Below are 18,019 nucleotides of genomic sequence, written 5' to 3'. Positions count from 1 at the left end.
AATCATTTTACGTCTCCAATATATGTTTCCACTCAGTCATTGCAGAACTGAATATAACTACGGTGTCTTCACTCCGAAAATTAATAAATCCTTGAAAATAATTGCGGTATGATTTTACGTAACAATCTGCCTTTGGTAGTGAAAGGGCAGACTATCAAACAGACTTCATAGGGTCTGTAGATGACGATAGCAGACAGCGACTGGCACAGTGGAGAAGGCAGCAAGGGATTATAAATATACCGTCCTACCCAGTGCTTGAGCGAAAAATAGGTTAAGATCGTGAAGACTAGTGTGTTGTTGTTTGATGAACAGAGAAAATGTTCTGATATGAAATACCGGTCGTGAGGCGGCCAACCAACTCGGTTCTGTTGTAGTTGTTGTCTACTACAGCTCAGGGTGGCGAAAATGGTGAAAGGCGTTGGCATGGATTTCATAAGAACACAGAATCGAGTGCTGCCTCTGAGCATATCTTTTTTCCAAAAAAATCATATTTTCTGTGAGTTTCTTCTCATTCATTTGGCTTCTCCAATATATGTTTCCACTCAGTCATTGCAAAACTGATAATCAAATTGGTGGTGAAGTTACTGTTCGTTTAATTTAAATCAACCAAACTGTGCAAACTTTGTTCAATTTTTTAGTAATGATATTGATTTGAACTAATATTTTTGCTGATTTGGTCTAGGTGCAATGAATTATATTCATATAACGAAATTTTCTGAAAAAAAAAGTTATTTTTAAGTTCGGTTGTTAAATGAACGGCTGAAAGCAAAAATCGGATAAGTGCAAGTGCCAAGTGTGGAAAACCCGTTTAAGTATTTTTGAATGCAAAAACCGGATAAAAACATTGAGAGCAAAAACCGGACATGGATTTTGCAATGCAAGAAACTTTTAAAGACATCTTATTTGCAAAAACCGGACAGAAAAACTTTGAATGCAAAAACAACCGAACATAAAAATAACTTTTTTTTCAGAAAATTTCGTTATATGAATAATAATTCATTGCACCTAGACCAAATCAGCAAAAATATTAGTTCAAATCAATATCATTACTAAAAAATTGAACAAAGTTTGCACAGTTTGGTTGATTTAAATTAAACGAACAGTAACTTCACCACCAATTTGATTATCAGTTTTGCAATGACTGAGTGGAAACATATATTGGAGAAGCCAAATGAATGAGAAGAAACTCACAGGAAATATGATTTTTTGGAAAAAAGAGATGCTCAGAGGCAGCACTCGATTCTGTGTTCTTATTAAATCCATGCCTACGCGTTTCACCATTTTCGCCACCCTGAGCTGTGGTAGACAACAACTACAACAGAACCGAGTTGGTTGGCCGCCTCACGACCGGTATTTCATATCAGAACATTTTCTCTGTTCATCAAACAACAACACACTAGTCTTCACGATCTTAACCTATTTTTCGCTCAAGCACTGGGTAGGACGGTATATTTATAATCCCTTATCGTCATCTACAGACCCTATGAAGTCTGTTTGATAGTCTGCCCTTTCACTACCAAAGGCAGATTGTTACGTAAAATCATACCGCAATTATTTTCAAGGATTTATTAATTTTCGGAGTGAAGACACCGTAGTTATATTCAGTTGTTCAAATGTTACTAAAATGAACGCATAGCTTCTGAACTTCTTTGCGTCATCAACAATTTTAATTAATTGAACAAAAGCGAAAGCAATTGTATTGTTTCAAATCAATTCAATGAAAAATTCGATTGCAGATTACTTGTCCAGGACCCAGTGTATTTCAAGCGTGAGCTAATTTCAGTAAATAGTTATTTATTCCAACTAACGCTGAGTTTGAGTTCAGTGTTGATTATTGATTAGATTGAAATGTGTCTTTGTAAAAGTAACTAAATTTTGGTTTCACGCAGCGTTTTTTTGTTGTTGAAATAGTGACAAAAGAAAATCTGATTTGAAATGTCAAATACTGTTGCTTGAAGCTACAAAATAAAATATTTGATTTTGCTCAGTGCATTAGTTTGTTTCAAGATATATTTTGTTTAAAATAACAAATATTTTACTTGCGTGTTCCTGTCAACTTCTTCACAAACAATTTCATCGTAAATTTAACTTTCAAAATAAGTTTAAAATGAACTAGCTTTAGATAACGGTAATATTATTAGTTCTTTGAATTTATAAACTTGATGAAATGGATGGTAAGATTCAAACCGAAAATAATTAGTACTTCAACATACGCTATTGTTTGTGAAAATCATACATTTTTGTTTGGCATTACTTTTAAAAATAGATTTCTTTCAAACTAATTTTCAAGATCTTTTTTTAAACTAATTTTATTTCGATTTTTATCCATTTTCAAATTGTTAATTGCTTTCAATAGCAATTCAAATTTTTCACATGCCACAATCAATGATTCGATGCTTTTCTGTAAAAAACGTGTTATGTAATGTAATGCAAGTTCAGTAATATTTTGAATTATACATACATACACTTGAACTGTTAAAAGACCCCAAAGAAACGAAAGAAACACTTGAATTTTGCTTCTAAAGCACAAACAGAAACAAAACTGATACGGTTCAGTTGTCATTACACAAATAAGATCATAGATAAAATGAATCAATTTTTTCTTGATATAAATGTAAAACACGATTGCATCAACAAATACGTTTCCAATAACTTCAACTCAACATTTGTTGACATGTAATAAATGGTTGATTTATTTCAACGATAAAATCTGCCGAAACAAACCAGTTTTTCATTAACCAGGATGAGAATTTGTCTTCAAATCATTTTTAATGAATGAAATTACGGTGCACTTGCAAGAGCGTTCTTTTAAAACTGCGAGGCGGATAAATATTGACATATTTTACCTACCCAGTAAAAATGGAATGTTGCTCACTATACATAAAAATACTACGCGATTCTAACAGTGTGTACTTGTGGCTCGCAGTAATTGGTCGGCAGCAGGGCCGGTGAAAGAGGTGGGTACAGTGGGTAGCACTACCCACCCGAAAATTCCAAAGGTGGATAATTACCCAACTGAAATTTCGAACAAAAAACAATGGAAATATTAGCCTTATTCATAATAATAAGAATATTTTTATTGTAATTCGGAATAATAAATAAAATCAAAATTTTAGAATGCTAGTTCTCAAGGTAGAGCAAGGATGTGAAGATATACCACAGAAATGTGAGACGTGACAAGGGTCATTTGAGCAGGCAGATATCTTTTAGTAACTTAACTTTTCCCTACCAGCAAATGAGCCGAGCTTAAGCAGCTCATCAATGCGAATCACTCGTGTCTCTGAGATACCGGAAAATACCGATAAAGGTCTTCTACTCTTTACATTCAGAACCGGCAAAAAAAGAATGCAGTAACAAGTAGAAAGTAGCAACTTTTGGTAGTTTTGCCGGAATAGTAAATATTAGAAGACCTTTATCGGAATTTTCCGGCAGATGTTTAAAGTCGATTCCTCTCGTAAAAAATGAAAGTTAAGTTACTAAAAGATTTCTGCATGATGAAATGAGCAATGTCACATCTCACCTTCTATATCTTCACATGAAGAAAATCATTCAAAATCTTTTGACGTAGGACTACGGTTTTTTTATTCAATAATATAATATAATTTCAAGGCACACTGCTTGAGCTCTAAGATGCCAAGGGTATTTTCTAATCTTAATTAACGACTAGCTTAAAACTAGAATAGTATCATTCGGTAATGTCGTATCGGGGTTGCGGATTTTCGAATATTCAACTATAGCATAAGCATGAGAGTCTTCCAGAGTGCCAAAATAATATGCTATACTTCATCAGGCTACGAAGACTCGGCGGGTGGCCCGCAGCCTGGTCATCGACTGGAGCGGTTCTCCGTTGTCGGTGATGGTGATGTTACTGAAGAGAATGAAAGAGAAGTAAATATTCGGGAATCGGGCGGATGACTACGTTTTTGCTTTCTATACCGGTGTGCAAATTCAAAATACTGAGAACAGTACAAACAGTGCTCAGGTTTTGAACATCTATATCTCAATCATTTTTAAATAATTTTCCATATCATTATATAAACTGCATTAAAAATATTTCTACACTTCGATTGGAGTAGATGAATCTATATCTATAAAATCATATTTCAGATAATTGGTGATCGAAGCTTCAGTTAGTAACGAAAATCTTGGTCATGGTTTCTTCTAACAAATACATACAAGTTCACGGTTTCCATTAAATTTCTGCGTTTCAATGAGTGTGTTCTCATACAAATCAAGATTCTGTATCGAATAAACTTGAACTCTGTGTGGTTCAGAAAAGAAGTGAAAGTTGCTAACACGTCGATCAAACAGTCCAGGAACTAACCAGAAAAACATAATTTCGTGTGCAGGCATATTTTTTATTCATCAACATTATCATCTTCAAATGACATACAATCGTTCTAGCACTTTTCATAATTTTTCAATACCATCCTTATAGAATGATTTGTCACTGGTCTAACCATCGGCTTCCTTTGCGGCGATGACTGTCTTATTCGAGCCAAAAAATTTTCGCTGGTGTGTCTTTTTCTGATCCGCAAAGGACAAGCAATCGCTGGGGCTAGGTAATTGTGAACAAGGTGGATGAGGAAACAGATCGCAGCCCAATTCGTTTAATTTTTTCATTGTTTTCGTTGACTTATGGCACGATGCATTGTCTTGGTTAACGGTGAATCACTTGTGATGGTACTTTCCTGTTCAAGATAGTCGATGTTAATTATACCTGGAACATCTAAAAAACTTATGCCATGATTGTTTCAGCTACCTGTTACGTTTTCAGATGGCTTTCCCAGTCTGAATGCTGGTTTGACTCCGGATAAAAATAGTGGATCCATGTTTCGTCCACTGTTCCATACCAACGCACTTAATTTTATTGCGGCAGACTTTTGTCGATTATGAGCGGCCATGTTCGAGATCCGTTTGGTGACGATTTTTTTATGCTCAAATTTTCGTACAAGATCGTAAAAGAACTTCCAGTTCATGCGCTTACGATTTCAGCATATCTAATCTCAAGAATTTTGATTTTGCGTTCTTACATCACGATTATCAAAACTTGCTTAATTTTTTCCGGTTGACTGCTTCATTTGGCCACGTTCAAAATCTGAATACTACAAACCTTCATTTTTAATGGGTTCTAATGGGGAAAACACTTCTCAAGCTATAGCTGGGCTTGCGCGTTTTTCCCTTTAAAAAGTAATGTTTTAGCAACACACGGAATTCGTTATTTACATTTTTCATAAATGAATTAGTAACGTCACTTATATGTTGATGATGTTAAATGTTCTTTGAAGGTTGGTACTTTGAGTTGAAAACAAATAGGTTAAACCTTAGGTGCGAAATTTTGTTTTAAAACTTAGTACCGAAAACTCTTCAAACTTCTAATTTACGCGTTTTATGAAAAGTTTTATAGAATCAATATTTTATTGAAAAAAACGACTGCACTTTTTAGGGATAAGTATCATTTCCATTAGAATAGAGAAATACTTCGAAATTGTGGGTCTTTCTTCGCAGTAAAAAAAATTACCCATCTGGGTTTAACATGTTTCACCGGCCCTGGTCGGCAGTGTTTCCTAACGACTTCAACTTTGAGTTTTTTGTGGTTATGCATAATACTGAAAGTGTTATAAAAATTGCTGATCATATGTGCGGTGGCATGGAGCCAAAACTGTATTGTTACGCTTAATAAAACAAGAGATATTCATGATCAAAAACTTATCCCTCACTCTCCGTAGTAAAGTGAGTCTCATAGTATAAAGCTCTCGGTAGGATTCAAACCTGCGCTTGCTAGTAGGGTGAGTTCCTACTCTACGATTAAGGATCGTTGGAGATTCACAAATTACAACAAAAGTTTGATTGACTACCCTCCAGTCAGTCCGATGACAGTTTAACATTATTCCGTCATAATAAAGCCAGTGCATAGTTCAGTATGATAGCAAAAATATTATTTTACCTCGATTGTCATCTACAATCGTGTCACAAAAGCATTTTGATACATCGTAAATGGAGTTGTAATTAACATAATGCGAAGGTTTTGACGAGTGATACCATCACAAGGCACAAACATAGTCGTGATATTTATGTAATTTTATTACATTTATTGGTTTATTTCTATAACGTCTTCCGCATTTCAATTCCACAAAAGCTAGCACGCAAATTTCCTCTTATTTAGATTTTTCTCTTTATTCTTAGCTTCGTTTTTAACTTTAGTAATTTTGGTGAACTGTATCCCTGCATGTTCGCAAAACCATGTGTTTAGCAATGGCGTACTCGAAATTTAGCACGCCAAAAATATACTCGTCATACATCATCAAACACTGCCAGTTTCTATTCTATGTCCGGTAATAGGTCTCGATTCGGGAATGATACAAAATACCTTTCGCGCTTGTTTCACAATTTTCTATGGGATTACACCGATAAGTAGTAAAATATACCAGTGAACATCTATTTATTTCACTATATAATACCGTAAACCGGCTTATATTTCTCATCTGAATGTGTTGTAAACTTTGATCAAACATTGACACTGACTGGAATCACAAAAGGCTTACCTAGTAATGCAAGCTCGTTGGGCCTGTTGAACTTTACGTGCCACACGATTAAGGTACGATCTCTCGCAGTAGATTGTTCCGTAAGGTGGTTTTATTTTTGATCTTGAAATTTATATATGAATGGAAATAACTCTTTCCCCCTACAAACAATAATCAGTTATGTACGTGTACGACTATTAATTTCCGTGAGATGAACGGGATACATTTATGAGAGATTAGTTCAGCGTTTAGACATCATCGTATAGTTTGAAACCAGTTGGCTAATTTCTGCAAATGCATTTGAAATCTTATATCTAGTTGAACGTAGCGTAGCTTTCTAGTAAGCTGCGTTGTCAATTGTTATCAACAAAAACACTAAATAAATGTCTAATTCTTAATACACATAGAACGGTATGACGCAGCATCTTTATCGAACGAATAGAATATAGTAAAACTAAACAAACACAATATCACAATGGAATAGTTTTTAATATTTAATGTATGTGTACAGCAATATGTTAGCAGATATTATGTATTATCAAATCAACGAACTGCACATTAACTTCTTTTTTTTAAATATATTGTGTATTCAAATATTGGCTATATAAGCCTGTTGATTTGGAATATGGACATGGAATATGGTTTAAAAAAGAAAACACAACTTGTAAAAAACTATGAGGTTCTGATTTATATATTTCGTGGTGCTCGCGGTCTTATAATGAAGATGAAGAATTTGAATATTAAAAAAGAGTATACGAACAATTTAAATCGCATTTTTCTCGAAACCATGTTTTTCGAACCGATGACCAACATATGTGGAATATCAATGCACAGTGGGCGCAAAAAATTAAAAACAGTCACTAAACTTAATACTTCATAGCAATTCAAGAAAAAAACAAACAAAATAAGTGTTTCTTATGTGAAAATGTCCGCAGAATAGTTTTCCCTGTTTTTTTCTTGTTATTTTATAACTTCACGTTACCTTTTATCTCACTCCTGACATGTGACTCCAAAGTCACTAGACTTGCTGAAAGTCAGAATGAGAATAAAAATCAATAAGCTGTTTTCTCATAAATTAATCTTTCAGTTAAATTATCATTACTGATCCTTATTACTTTCTGAGCTAATTTTTTTTTATTGTTCTTCATTTTAAAATTTAATTCTTATTGCATTAGAACTTCCAGCGAATAAGTAGCCATACGACCAGGTTTACCCAATTTTTTTATTATTCGAATTTTGGGATAAACATTCTTTCGCATTCCGAAAGAAGACAGATTGTTTTTGATTGAAAAAAAAGTGTTCATGAGTAGAAAACCTCACGAACTAAATTGTAGATATTTTCAACTAACGCACGAATCTGTTCTGCAAATTAGTTGAATAAAAATACACCATTTTTCAAACTGTGTCACGGGAACGGAAGTATATGGCAGAAAATTGAAATTTTGTGTACTCCCATAAAACTAGGTAGGAAAATATAGAAAAAATATTTCATCAATCCACCTGTTTTTAAAACACTAACTTGTTCGTCAATTATTTCTTCATCCTGACCTAGAGTGCAGTAAACTTTTAGCATTTGGGAAATAAAAAAAACTCTATTTTGAAGTAATCGATTTTTATGTTTCATTTTAGAATTTGAATAAAAATACAACCGTTGTTTTTTTTAAGTTAGATATAAAAAAATTGACGCATTTATTTGCTCATTCTGCTATCTAGTTTAAATACTTGAAGACTTACTTGTACATCCAATACAGTCTGTTACATAAGAGCGTGGTCACGATTATTCACGATCGGTAAAGTGGAATGGTGTGATTATTTTTTTTACACAGAGGGCAGTAGTGTCCTTCATGCAATGCGAAAATAAATTGGTCGACTATTGTTCAGAATTCGATCTCAGTATTTTTCAAAATGAGTACCGCATACGCTTCGCGCTTCAAAGCAGTTTTTTTGTGCTCGCACCCGAAAGGTGCCAAAATGACTCAAGCTGCCGCGGTGAAATACATGCAAAAGTCGAAACAGTTTGTGAGTAGGTGGTTGAATCGTTTTAAAGAGGTGAAAAATGAGGTGACTTTCCAAATCGCGGTTCTGTCGGTATATTGTCGGAAAAAGACGAACAAGTGATTTGTGATCTGTTTTTGAAGAATCCGACATCAACTTTGCACGAAGGTACTTCAAATTTGACCAAAAAAGGTTTAAATATATCGTACGGAACTGTTCGGAGACATTCGATCGCAAATAATTTGAAATTTCGAAGTACTTTGCAAAAACCGATGTTGAACGACAAACATGTGCAAAAACGTCTTGATTGAGCCATGGTGTCGTGACCTTGGATTGCCCTCTCAGTCGCCCGATGAAAATCGTCGCGTTTCGGAAGAATACGCGCAAAATCTCGCTCAAAGTATGCCTCGGAGGTGTCAAGCCATTATTAACACTGAAGGGGATTGGACTTTGGCTATTGACCTATGAAACAATATTCAAAAGTATTTTCGTGTTGAGTCTTTTCATTATCTCACAACAATGACCACGCTGTTTTGTAACAGACTGTATGTATAAACTTCAATCAGAGGGTATGAATCACCGCTCCAAATGACATTAACCGCTCTTCCGGAATCTCCCATAGCTATTATTGGCAATTTGCAAAACAGCAAATTCAAGTGCCCTTTGAGTGTTCATTTTTGGAAATACAAATAAAATTCGATCGAAAACCCAATACGCCAATATTCAGAATAACATTCATTATAAATATCACGCCATCTATATTTTGTAGGAAAAATGATTGTTTCATATACATACAACCTTTTCGCGATCTTGACGAACTGGTACGAATGGTGTATGACCAGAGATGCCAGATAAAACTTTCAAATATCTTCAGACAGGGTGGCAAAAGTATGTGAACCCGAAAAAAAATGTCTGCGGGCTTTCATTTCTCCATAACGTATTACATATACTTCTGGATTGGCGAGCAAAAAAAAGTTCGCGAAAAACTCGATTTTCAAAAGTCTGCAAAAAAAAATGTCTGCAGCACTTCATAAGAAATCTGCAGGTATGACACTCGGCCTTCTTTTTCTCGATTCAATTTTGATGCGATTATTGGAACTATCCGCAATCGATTGGCTCTAGTCTGTTACACATTTAAACTTTAAAAACAACCATTCTAGGTTACCATAACATGAAACTTGGGGTGAAATGAGCATGATAGCATTTTGGTCATCCTTCTAATTAAATAGAAGTATTTTCCAATATAAAAAATAGCTATTACTTTTAGTGTATCATTTCTTCAAACTAACGTCTTCGTGGATTTGTTATTCATTTTGATGTTTTAGCCCACTGTGCAATGTCATATCTCAAAGGAAACCCATATCTCAAAGGAATATCTGTAGTCATATCTCAAAGGAAACCCATCCAACAGAAAATAACACACATCGCATCGCAAGTCTATCTTCACTTTCTCTGATGACTACAGATCAAGTGATAGTGGTCTGTGCAAAGAATTTTTTGTTTTTTTTTTTCATAAGTAAATGATATGGAACAAATAAAATTTAAAGAAAATATCGATCGTGAGTACTTTTATTTAGAAAAAAATGATTCTATAATTCTTAAAAACTTCCTGAAAAAATCACCCTTTTCTCAGTGTAGATTAACCTTCAACTTAAGGCCACTCTTCTCGGATTCAAGCTAACATGTCGGTGTGTGTGTGAAGTCCCGAATAGAAATCTACATAAACAAAGCCGTCGTTTTCAGGGTAATATCGCCAAAAGGGTAAAATCACCCTTATTCTGAATAACGACGTATCGTTTTTTCGATCGTATTTCATTCGTATTCCTAATAACGCCAGCAAAATCAAAGGTAGCTAGGATTCGACCGTACCATATTCGATCGAAAAACCAATACGTCGTTATTCAGAATAAGAGCAAATATTTTGAAAATTAACATGTTTTCATGCACATATTTGGACTATGGAATTAAATATAAAATTGATTCGAAGTTCTCGAAAAATTAATGCATTCCAATTCAATTTTATATCGATGACAATTTTTTCTTACTATTGATTTACTCATCGTGTTATTTTCATTTTTTTTCTGTATATTATTCTTCCATAGCATGTAGTAAAAATTCAATTGTAAATTTCTATTCGGTGTAACGACCCCCCCCCCCCCCCCCCCCGTTTCACTGACTGAGAAATAGATTCTTGCGCAAAAACTAAGGTCGTTTTCACTTGGATTCGATACTAACGCATTTCCGAACATTTGAAAGAAATTAGGTTTAAAACCAAATTGAGTTTAACTTCAAACGAACACGCCGTGAGCTGATGCGTGTATTTTTTTTGTGGTAAAATTGAGTAATTTTTTTTCACACACTAACGTTGTTTTAATCTTAGTCGAAGTCAATTAAAGTCTAAGTGGGATCTAGCAGTTTTCCATCATTGATTACCGATACTCGCTCTCTAAATAAAGAATCACAACAAATAAATTAATAAGGATGAAAACTGTCTATTTTAAGTATAAGAATCATATCTCACAAGCTGCTACAAAAAAGAAAACACGAATTTTTGAAGTATCTATTGTGCACTAGTTCTCTTAAACATATTTAATACCTGAATCTCATTCTGATCACCATACTGAAACTAAACTTCCAGTTGCAAATCAAAACAGCCTAGCTGCAAAAATTTACACGATCAGTATTTGCTTGTTCTGAAAAAGGTTTGAATTGATTTGTAGCAAAACTATACACGACGGTATCTTAATTTTTAATGACAAACATACTAAGCCTTTTCCGGAAGAAAATTTACGCCGTGGCTACTATTTTTTTCGGTTCTATTATCGGTAAAGCATTTTTTTCAATAATGCGAATTTATTAAAATTGTACGCTGTTGACCTTATTCGATTGTACAAATATATATTCGTAGCATCACTTTCACTTGATTATCTTAAAAATAAAAGAATGGATTTATAACAACATTAAACAATGGACACACTACTTATGGTTATGCACGTTTTCTTTTTTGTTTTGTATTTAGCGACATTGCGTCGGTTTAACACCAGACTTTTTTGGGCTTCTATGAACTCAATCGTTATTGTGCTATAATAAAAATAGACTTTAAAATGAAAGACGCTTGTTGTTCATTTCACCATTCCCTTCGCTAAATATCATCATGTGCTAAGCTAAAACATAAATTCTAAACATGTTTTAAAAAAAGATTACTCCTTCGGATCGGGCGTCGTCACTACGGATGAGGAACTCGAAATGAACTCTGACCTACGTCGACGAACGGTGGACACGAGCAGTTTGAGCAACGCGATGAAAACACCACGAAGCGAGGGCGTCGATGGTATTGCCAAAAAAGGCAACAACCACCGCTGTATCCAATCGGTGCTCCGATTGCGGGACGTTAGCGAAGGGAATGTTAGCGAATCTTAAATGATGATTGAACTTTGTTTCGCCACCAACAGATCGTTGTGCGACATCACAATACCACCGACTAGTGCCACGAGGGCACGATCCAGCCATGTAACTGGGTTCGGATAGATTAGGCCACCTTCGTAAAATCCGAGATGCCCACCGTTAGCAAGCTCGACGTAAAGTGATTTGTTGTGTGTTGCTGAAATCGGATGAATGGCTCAGTATTTCACTACGTCATTGAAATACAAAAAAAAACAACTTACATGCAAATTCCTTGATCGGAGAAAGCAGAACATCCGGCACTAGAGGATCGTCCCTTGCGTTGACAAACACCATTGGACGTTTGATGTTTGCCAAATAGTTCACCGAACTACTCCAACTGTACATGTCTTTGACGGTCTTGAAGTTGTGCACACGTCGTGTGTAAGCCTCATCCAATTCGGGCAGTGTGGCCGCCGCGGCAATATCGCGCTCATTCAACTGATGTCGCTGCTTGATGTCATCCGCCAGAAGCACGTGGCGGTGCTTCATGATAATACTTTTCACGTTCTCGGTCAGAACGTAGAGATAGAAACGATGGAAGTTTTGCCACTTGAGTAACCATTGGGTTGCACTGAAACGGAAGAATTGACATTTGATTGGCTGCATATTGACTAATCGACTACTACACTCACACAACTGCGTTGTACCCCTGACATATCGAAACGCCACCGATGATGTTGCTAGGCCGCTCGGCTTCACCCAGATACTTGGAAATTAAATTACCGCCTAATGAGAATCCCACGGAGACAATGTTCGATGTAGGGTACTTCTTCAACAGGCTGTTAATCATTGCACCGTAATCATCGGTGTGGCCTGCCAACGGGAAGAAAAAAATTCAAACACTGAGAAATTCTCAACAAAGAAATTAAAGCAATTAATTAGAATAAATTTTTAATTCCAATAATGGTTTGTAGCGGCAGGCATTTTCTTCCACAAAAAGGCTACATACGGCCTTTTTGTGGAAGAAAATGCCTATTTGTGTTTTTTTCTCAAAGTCATCACAGTTCTTAAATATAGTAGTGATTACGCACTCTTCTAGCGAGTTTTGAGTGAATGATGAGAGTTAAAACAATTAACTCGTCGTACATAGGCAACAGAGCTAATAAAAGTCATTCTCATTGACTGAAAATAAATGAAAATTACGAGAAATAAATGTCATTCTCAGCTTCGCTTGCAAATTATGAGAACGAGATCCATATTCAGTCAACGACATAAGAGGAACAGTAGTTTCGTGTTCTTTCTTTCATTTTCCCTTTCAGTCATTTTCGGTTTCCAGTGAAAATCGTATGCTGTGCAGTGTCAATACTCAATCGATGCTCTGAGAATTGATAATGACAAAAAACGATTGACAATGATTTTTACCTGTTGGTGCTCGTATCTATAGTACTTTCGGTTCACAAAGAGGTTCTGGAGTGAAACTACTTCGATTTATCATATTTTAGATACTCTTGATAGTTAAACGTCACAGATTTTCAATATATCGATGAAACAATGAGAATTGAAATTCGACTGATTCAGAAGTTAGTTTTGTTTCGTCTTGCCATAGAGGAACGAGTTATGGTGGTATTGATACTCTCTTTGTTTTGCAATGAGAGACGAAAATGGTTTGTCTATTTTCGTTTGTTTTGTATGCGGTCATTTACGAATGAGAGAGTGAAAAAACGTTTTTTAATACACCTGAATGATGCCTTTCTCATATTGCTTATATTTTCAAAGATATCACCAGAAAATTTAATGAAGAACTATTTTTTTTCAATCTTGAATGAAATAAGATACTTTCTTTGGGTATCAACTAACATAACCTTTTCAAATTGTAAACAGTTGTTATGTCAAGTTGATAAGAATTTTTCTTTATTTTGTATCGTCGCAGTAAATGATTAAACCCACTTTACCCTATAGTTCTGGAACCGGAAATCGGACCCGGAAGAAATTAAACAGCAACCTATGAGACTATAGGAACTTTTATTTGAGCCTGTTTGTGGAATTCGATCAAATCATCACTGAGAAAATTGAGTGAGTTTCGTTTTAAACTTTTTGACCACTACTTCTGGTACTTCTGGAACCGGGAACTTGGAACCAGTATAGCCAAAGTCGGTTTGTTTAGTAAGTAACTAATATAGCCTACAAAATGAATCAATTTTAAGACAAATCTAGAAGAATTTTCCTCTTCGTCGCTCTAAATGACGGCGTGAAATTCAATAGCAACCTATGGGACTACGAGATTTTTTATTTTATGAGTGACATTATTCGACACATACTAACACACATACACGCACAGATACATACATTGCTCAGCTCGATGAACTGTGTCGAATAATATAGAACTTAGCCTTAGCCCTTCGGGCCAATTTCCACTGGTGAATTTTTCAAGTGATTGTATAAACTTTCTATATGAGAAAGGCAATAAGTGTACTTTTATAGAAAAGTATTTGCATATTTTTCACCTCAAAAATATAAATTTTCATGTAGCAATCCTGCACGCTATACGAAATTGAACAAAGCACGCTGCGAACGGAGCAAAACTGCACGTACCAATGCGTACCAGTTTTGCATCATCATTTTGAATTTGAATGTTTTGACAGGATGAAAATGCACAGTATATTTAAAGACAATGAGAGCTTTAACGGCTTAACCCTTCGCTATTATCGGTGCTTTCGGTGCACCTCGTTTCGCCATCGCTTATGAAAAAATACTCATGAAATTGTAAATTTTCACTAATCGCACGGTAATACCGGAACCGGAATCGGGAATTAACTTTTCGGGGATTTTTTAAAGAATTTTAAGACCTTTGATTTGCTTCTTAGTTTCTGAAAATCGGTTAAGAAATTTCCGAGAAAATTTATTGCGCATTTTTCATAAATTTTCACATATTTACACATTCCGGATCCGGAAGTTGGATCTAAATAATTTCAGGAAAATTGAATGAGGTTGTAAGACCTTCCATTTGAACCTATAAGTTTGTGAAAATCGGTTCAGCGATCTCTGAGAAACGTGTGTGACTATTTTTTTCCTTTTTTCGGTGCAATTCCTGTAATTCCGGAACCGGAAGTCGGATCCATATAAAACTCAGGAACTTTGTATGGGACCGCAATGGTTCAGAATCTGTCAATTTTTATGGCTGCGTCCTGCTGTTTACACTCTTCTCTAACCACTTGGGCAGTTGGTTTTTCGTTTTCATTAGTTTGTTACGAAATGCGTGGACTTTCAGCAGAACAACGTCGACAAATGGTGCACAGAACGCGGACTGTCACTAAGAAAGATATCAAAAATGGAAGGAGTAAGTGAAAACGCCGTGCGAAATGCAATCAGGAAGTTCGGTGAGGATAACACCTTTGAGGATAAACTGAAAATGGGTGGAAAAAAAGATCCTGCAAACCAGAGATGCCAGGTCTGCAGATTTGTCTGTAAATCTACAGATTTGGGGTATAGTGCTGCAGACATTTTTTGTTGTGCAGACTTTTACAGACTTTTGAAATTCTCGCAGACTTTTGCAGACTTTTGAAATTCTCGCAGACTTTCGTCTATATTTACAGACTTTTGAAATTTCCGCGACCTTTTTTTTTTGCTCGCCAAGTCAGTTTTGCGTGTCATACTTTATAGAGAAATTGCTGCCAGCAAGACATACTTGCTGACTGCAGATTTTTTTTCAGATTTACAGACCCTGTCTGCAGATATTTGAAATTTTTACCTGGCATCTTTGCTGCTAACCCTCAGTTGGATGAACGTATACTGAAGGCGTTCGAGCAAAAGAAGGAGGTTTCAGTTCGGGATGTGGCCGAACCTATAAGAAGCAGAAACAACCAAAACGTAGTCCGAAACAAGAAGCATTGATCAGGGCGAGGGTTCGAAAGCTGTACAATACGATTCTTGTTGGAAATTTGAACTGCATAATCATGGACGACCTATGTGAAACTCGATTACAAATCCTTGCCTGGACCACAATATTATACGGTGCGAGAAGGGCAAGTGTTAAACCAGTCCGAGACATCGATTGAAGTCGAAAAATTTGATGAGAAAGCTATGGTCTGGCAAGCAATTTGTAGCTGCGGTAAGATTCCGAAACCTTCATCACCACTGCTTCAATGAATAGCGAAATATACATCAAGGAATGTCTACAAAAACGACTTCTACTCGTAATTCAAAGCCACAAGGATCCTGTTGTCTTCTGGCCAGATCTTGCTTCTTGCCACTACTCGAAATCAACGGTAGAATGGTATACTACCAAAAATGTCACTTTCGTCCCAAAAGACATGAATCCACCAAATTGCCCACAACTTCGACCAATTGAGGAATTTTGGGCATTAAGGAAGGCACATCTTAGGAAACATGTCTCGGCAACCGAAACCATTCAACAGTTCGAAAAAGATTGAAAAAAAGTTTCAAAACTTGTCGCCAAGAAGTCTGTACGGAATTTAATGAGGAACGTTCGCAAGAAGGTGCGCCAGCTAGTCTACAATGGCTAAGTAGCAAATGTTGAGAATAATATTCTGTTGTTGTAGTCTAATATTATCAGTATATCGAATAAAATTTGAATATCTAACACTTGTGAATTATTTACAGCGAAATCAAAGTGCGTCCATACTTTCTGTAACAGTCTTTAAACATTTTAGGTAGTTTTTGTTTTTGTTTACCCTACCATTGATCTATTAAGCATATACATCACTTGAGGCAGAAGGTTCAAAGTGATATCCAGGTAGAAAATTGAAGTTACGAGTTTTGAAAGAAATACATTCCTCGCAAGTAACGCATTTTCCGACCATGATTAATTTTCATGGGAGAAAAGTTATTGTTCATCGTTTGAATCGTTTTGATTATTAAATGATGAACATTTATCATGACTTCATGACAAGTTAAAATGATTTTTTATTCATGACAGCAGTAACGGATTTCTTTCCGTGTGATACAACGAAGAGTAGTAAGACGTTTGAACAAAGAAAATGCAATCTCAGCTTTTCGAAGGACCATAAACACAATTTCTATTTTTTCCGCTTATTGTGGCAATACAGTACGACTACATGTAGGATCGATTAGTGCCACCGGGCATACGCGTTCGTTAACAACGTTATTAAAAAAAACACAGTTTTTGTTTTCAATTAAACATGAAATCCATGAAATTACACTTATCATTTTAATGGAACGTTTCAGATTTCATGTTACTCTCAGTGCAATCGCACATTGACATATATTCGTTCGAGACGTCAGTTTAGATATTGCACTCCGGCGAAACGTGAAGTGTTTTACAAATAGCATTTACTTTACGTTTGCTTGGCGGTTTATGTTGAACCGTTAGCTAGCGTTGGCAGTTCAATGTAAACTGTCTAACGCACTGATAAGTCGAAGACGAAACGTGAAACATAAATTAAAATACCTCATTCAACCGAACCGATTGCGAATAGTTCAACGTTAAAGGAATAGGCACGAAAATTATTTATATGGTATATGGAAAAAGTATTGATTGCATCTACTGATGGGAATCATGGAGAAAAGTACTTACCGTAGGTAAAAATTCGACTAGACGTAACCTGAACACTATCCAGAACTCCGATATGATTCAACACGGCACATCGATAGCCGTGACACTGTGCGTAATGGACAAAAGTTCGGATGTAAACCGATTCGGAAGAATTGCCGATCCCGGGACAGATAGCTACTGTGATATCGTCTGTATTTGGTTAGGATAAACAAAGCAATCAATCCGATTAGACTTCACAATTTTAAGTAGCACAACAAATGACTTACCTTCAACGTTGTTTATCAATGGCTGGTACAAATCGTAGGTTAGCGTTGATCCGTCCGCCAGGGCCAGATAGACTCGTTCCCCCAGTGGCCAGGGACATTTTACACGACCCACAATACTGTGGATAATGGTCTGAATGTGACCGCTGAAGCCCCATAGGCGCGTAGGAATGTATCTAGATAGATTTGAAAGAGAAATAAAACCTTTTAGAAAAGTGTAAGTAATTTTAGAACAAGTAAGTTTTTCCATAAAATGTCTCTTCTAGCTGTTCAAGAATCAAAAATACGTAACAGCGACCTGCAACAATCTACCAGAAATC

General features: G+C 35.8%; 1 protein-coding gene across 1 annotated transcript in view; it reads right to left on the bottom strand.

Annotated features, from left to right (window-relative positions):
• Positions 1 to 10,059: 10,059 nt before the first annotated feature.
• Positions 10,060 to 18,019, bottom strand: part of LOC131428214 (abhydrolase domain-containing protein 2) — a 46,694-nt gene continuing 38,734 nt past the window's right edge. Inside the window, exons 3-7 of the mRNA XM_058591965.1 lie at positions 17,703 to 17,875; positions 17,458 to 17,625; positions 12,596 to 12,776; positions 12,185 to 12,534; positions 10,060 to 12,120 (exon numbers count right to left, since the gene is read on the bottom strand). Of these exons, the coding sequence (XP_058447948.1) occupies positions 11,936 to 12,120; positions 12,185 to 12,534; positions 12,596 to 12,776; positions 17,458 to 17,625; positions 17,703 to 17,875 (1,057 nt within the window). The 3' untranslated portion in view covers positions 10,060 to 11,935. The remainder of the gene's footprint in view (positions 12,121 to 12,184; positions 12,535 to 12,595; positions 12,777 to 17,457; positions 17,626 to 17,702; positions 17,876 to 18,019) is intronic.

The sequence above is a fragment of the Malaya genurostris genome, chromosome 2, assembly GCF_030247185.1.
Source record: "Malaya genurostris strain Urasoe2022 chromosome 2, Malgen_1.1, whole genome shotgun sequence".
NCBI classification, from domain to species: domain Eukaryota; kingdom Metazoa; phylum Arthropoda; class Insecta; order Diptera; family Culicidae; genus Malaya; species Malaya genurostris.
This window is presented reverse-complemented; position numbering and strand designations above follow the sequence as displayed.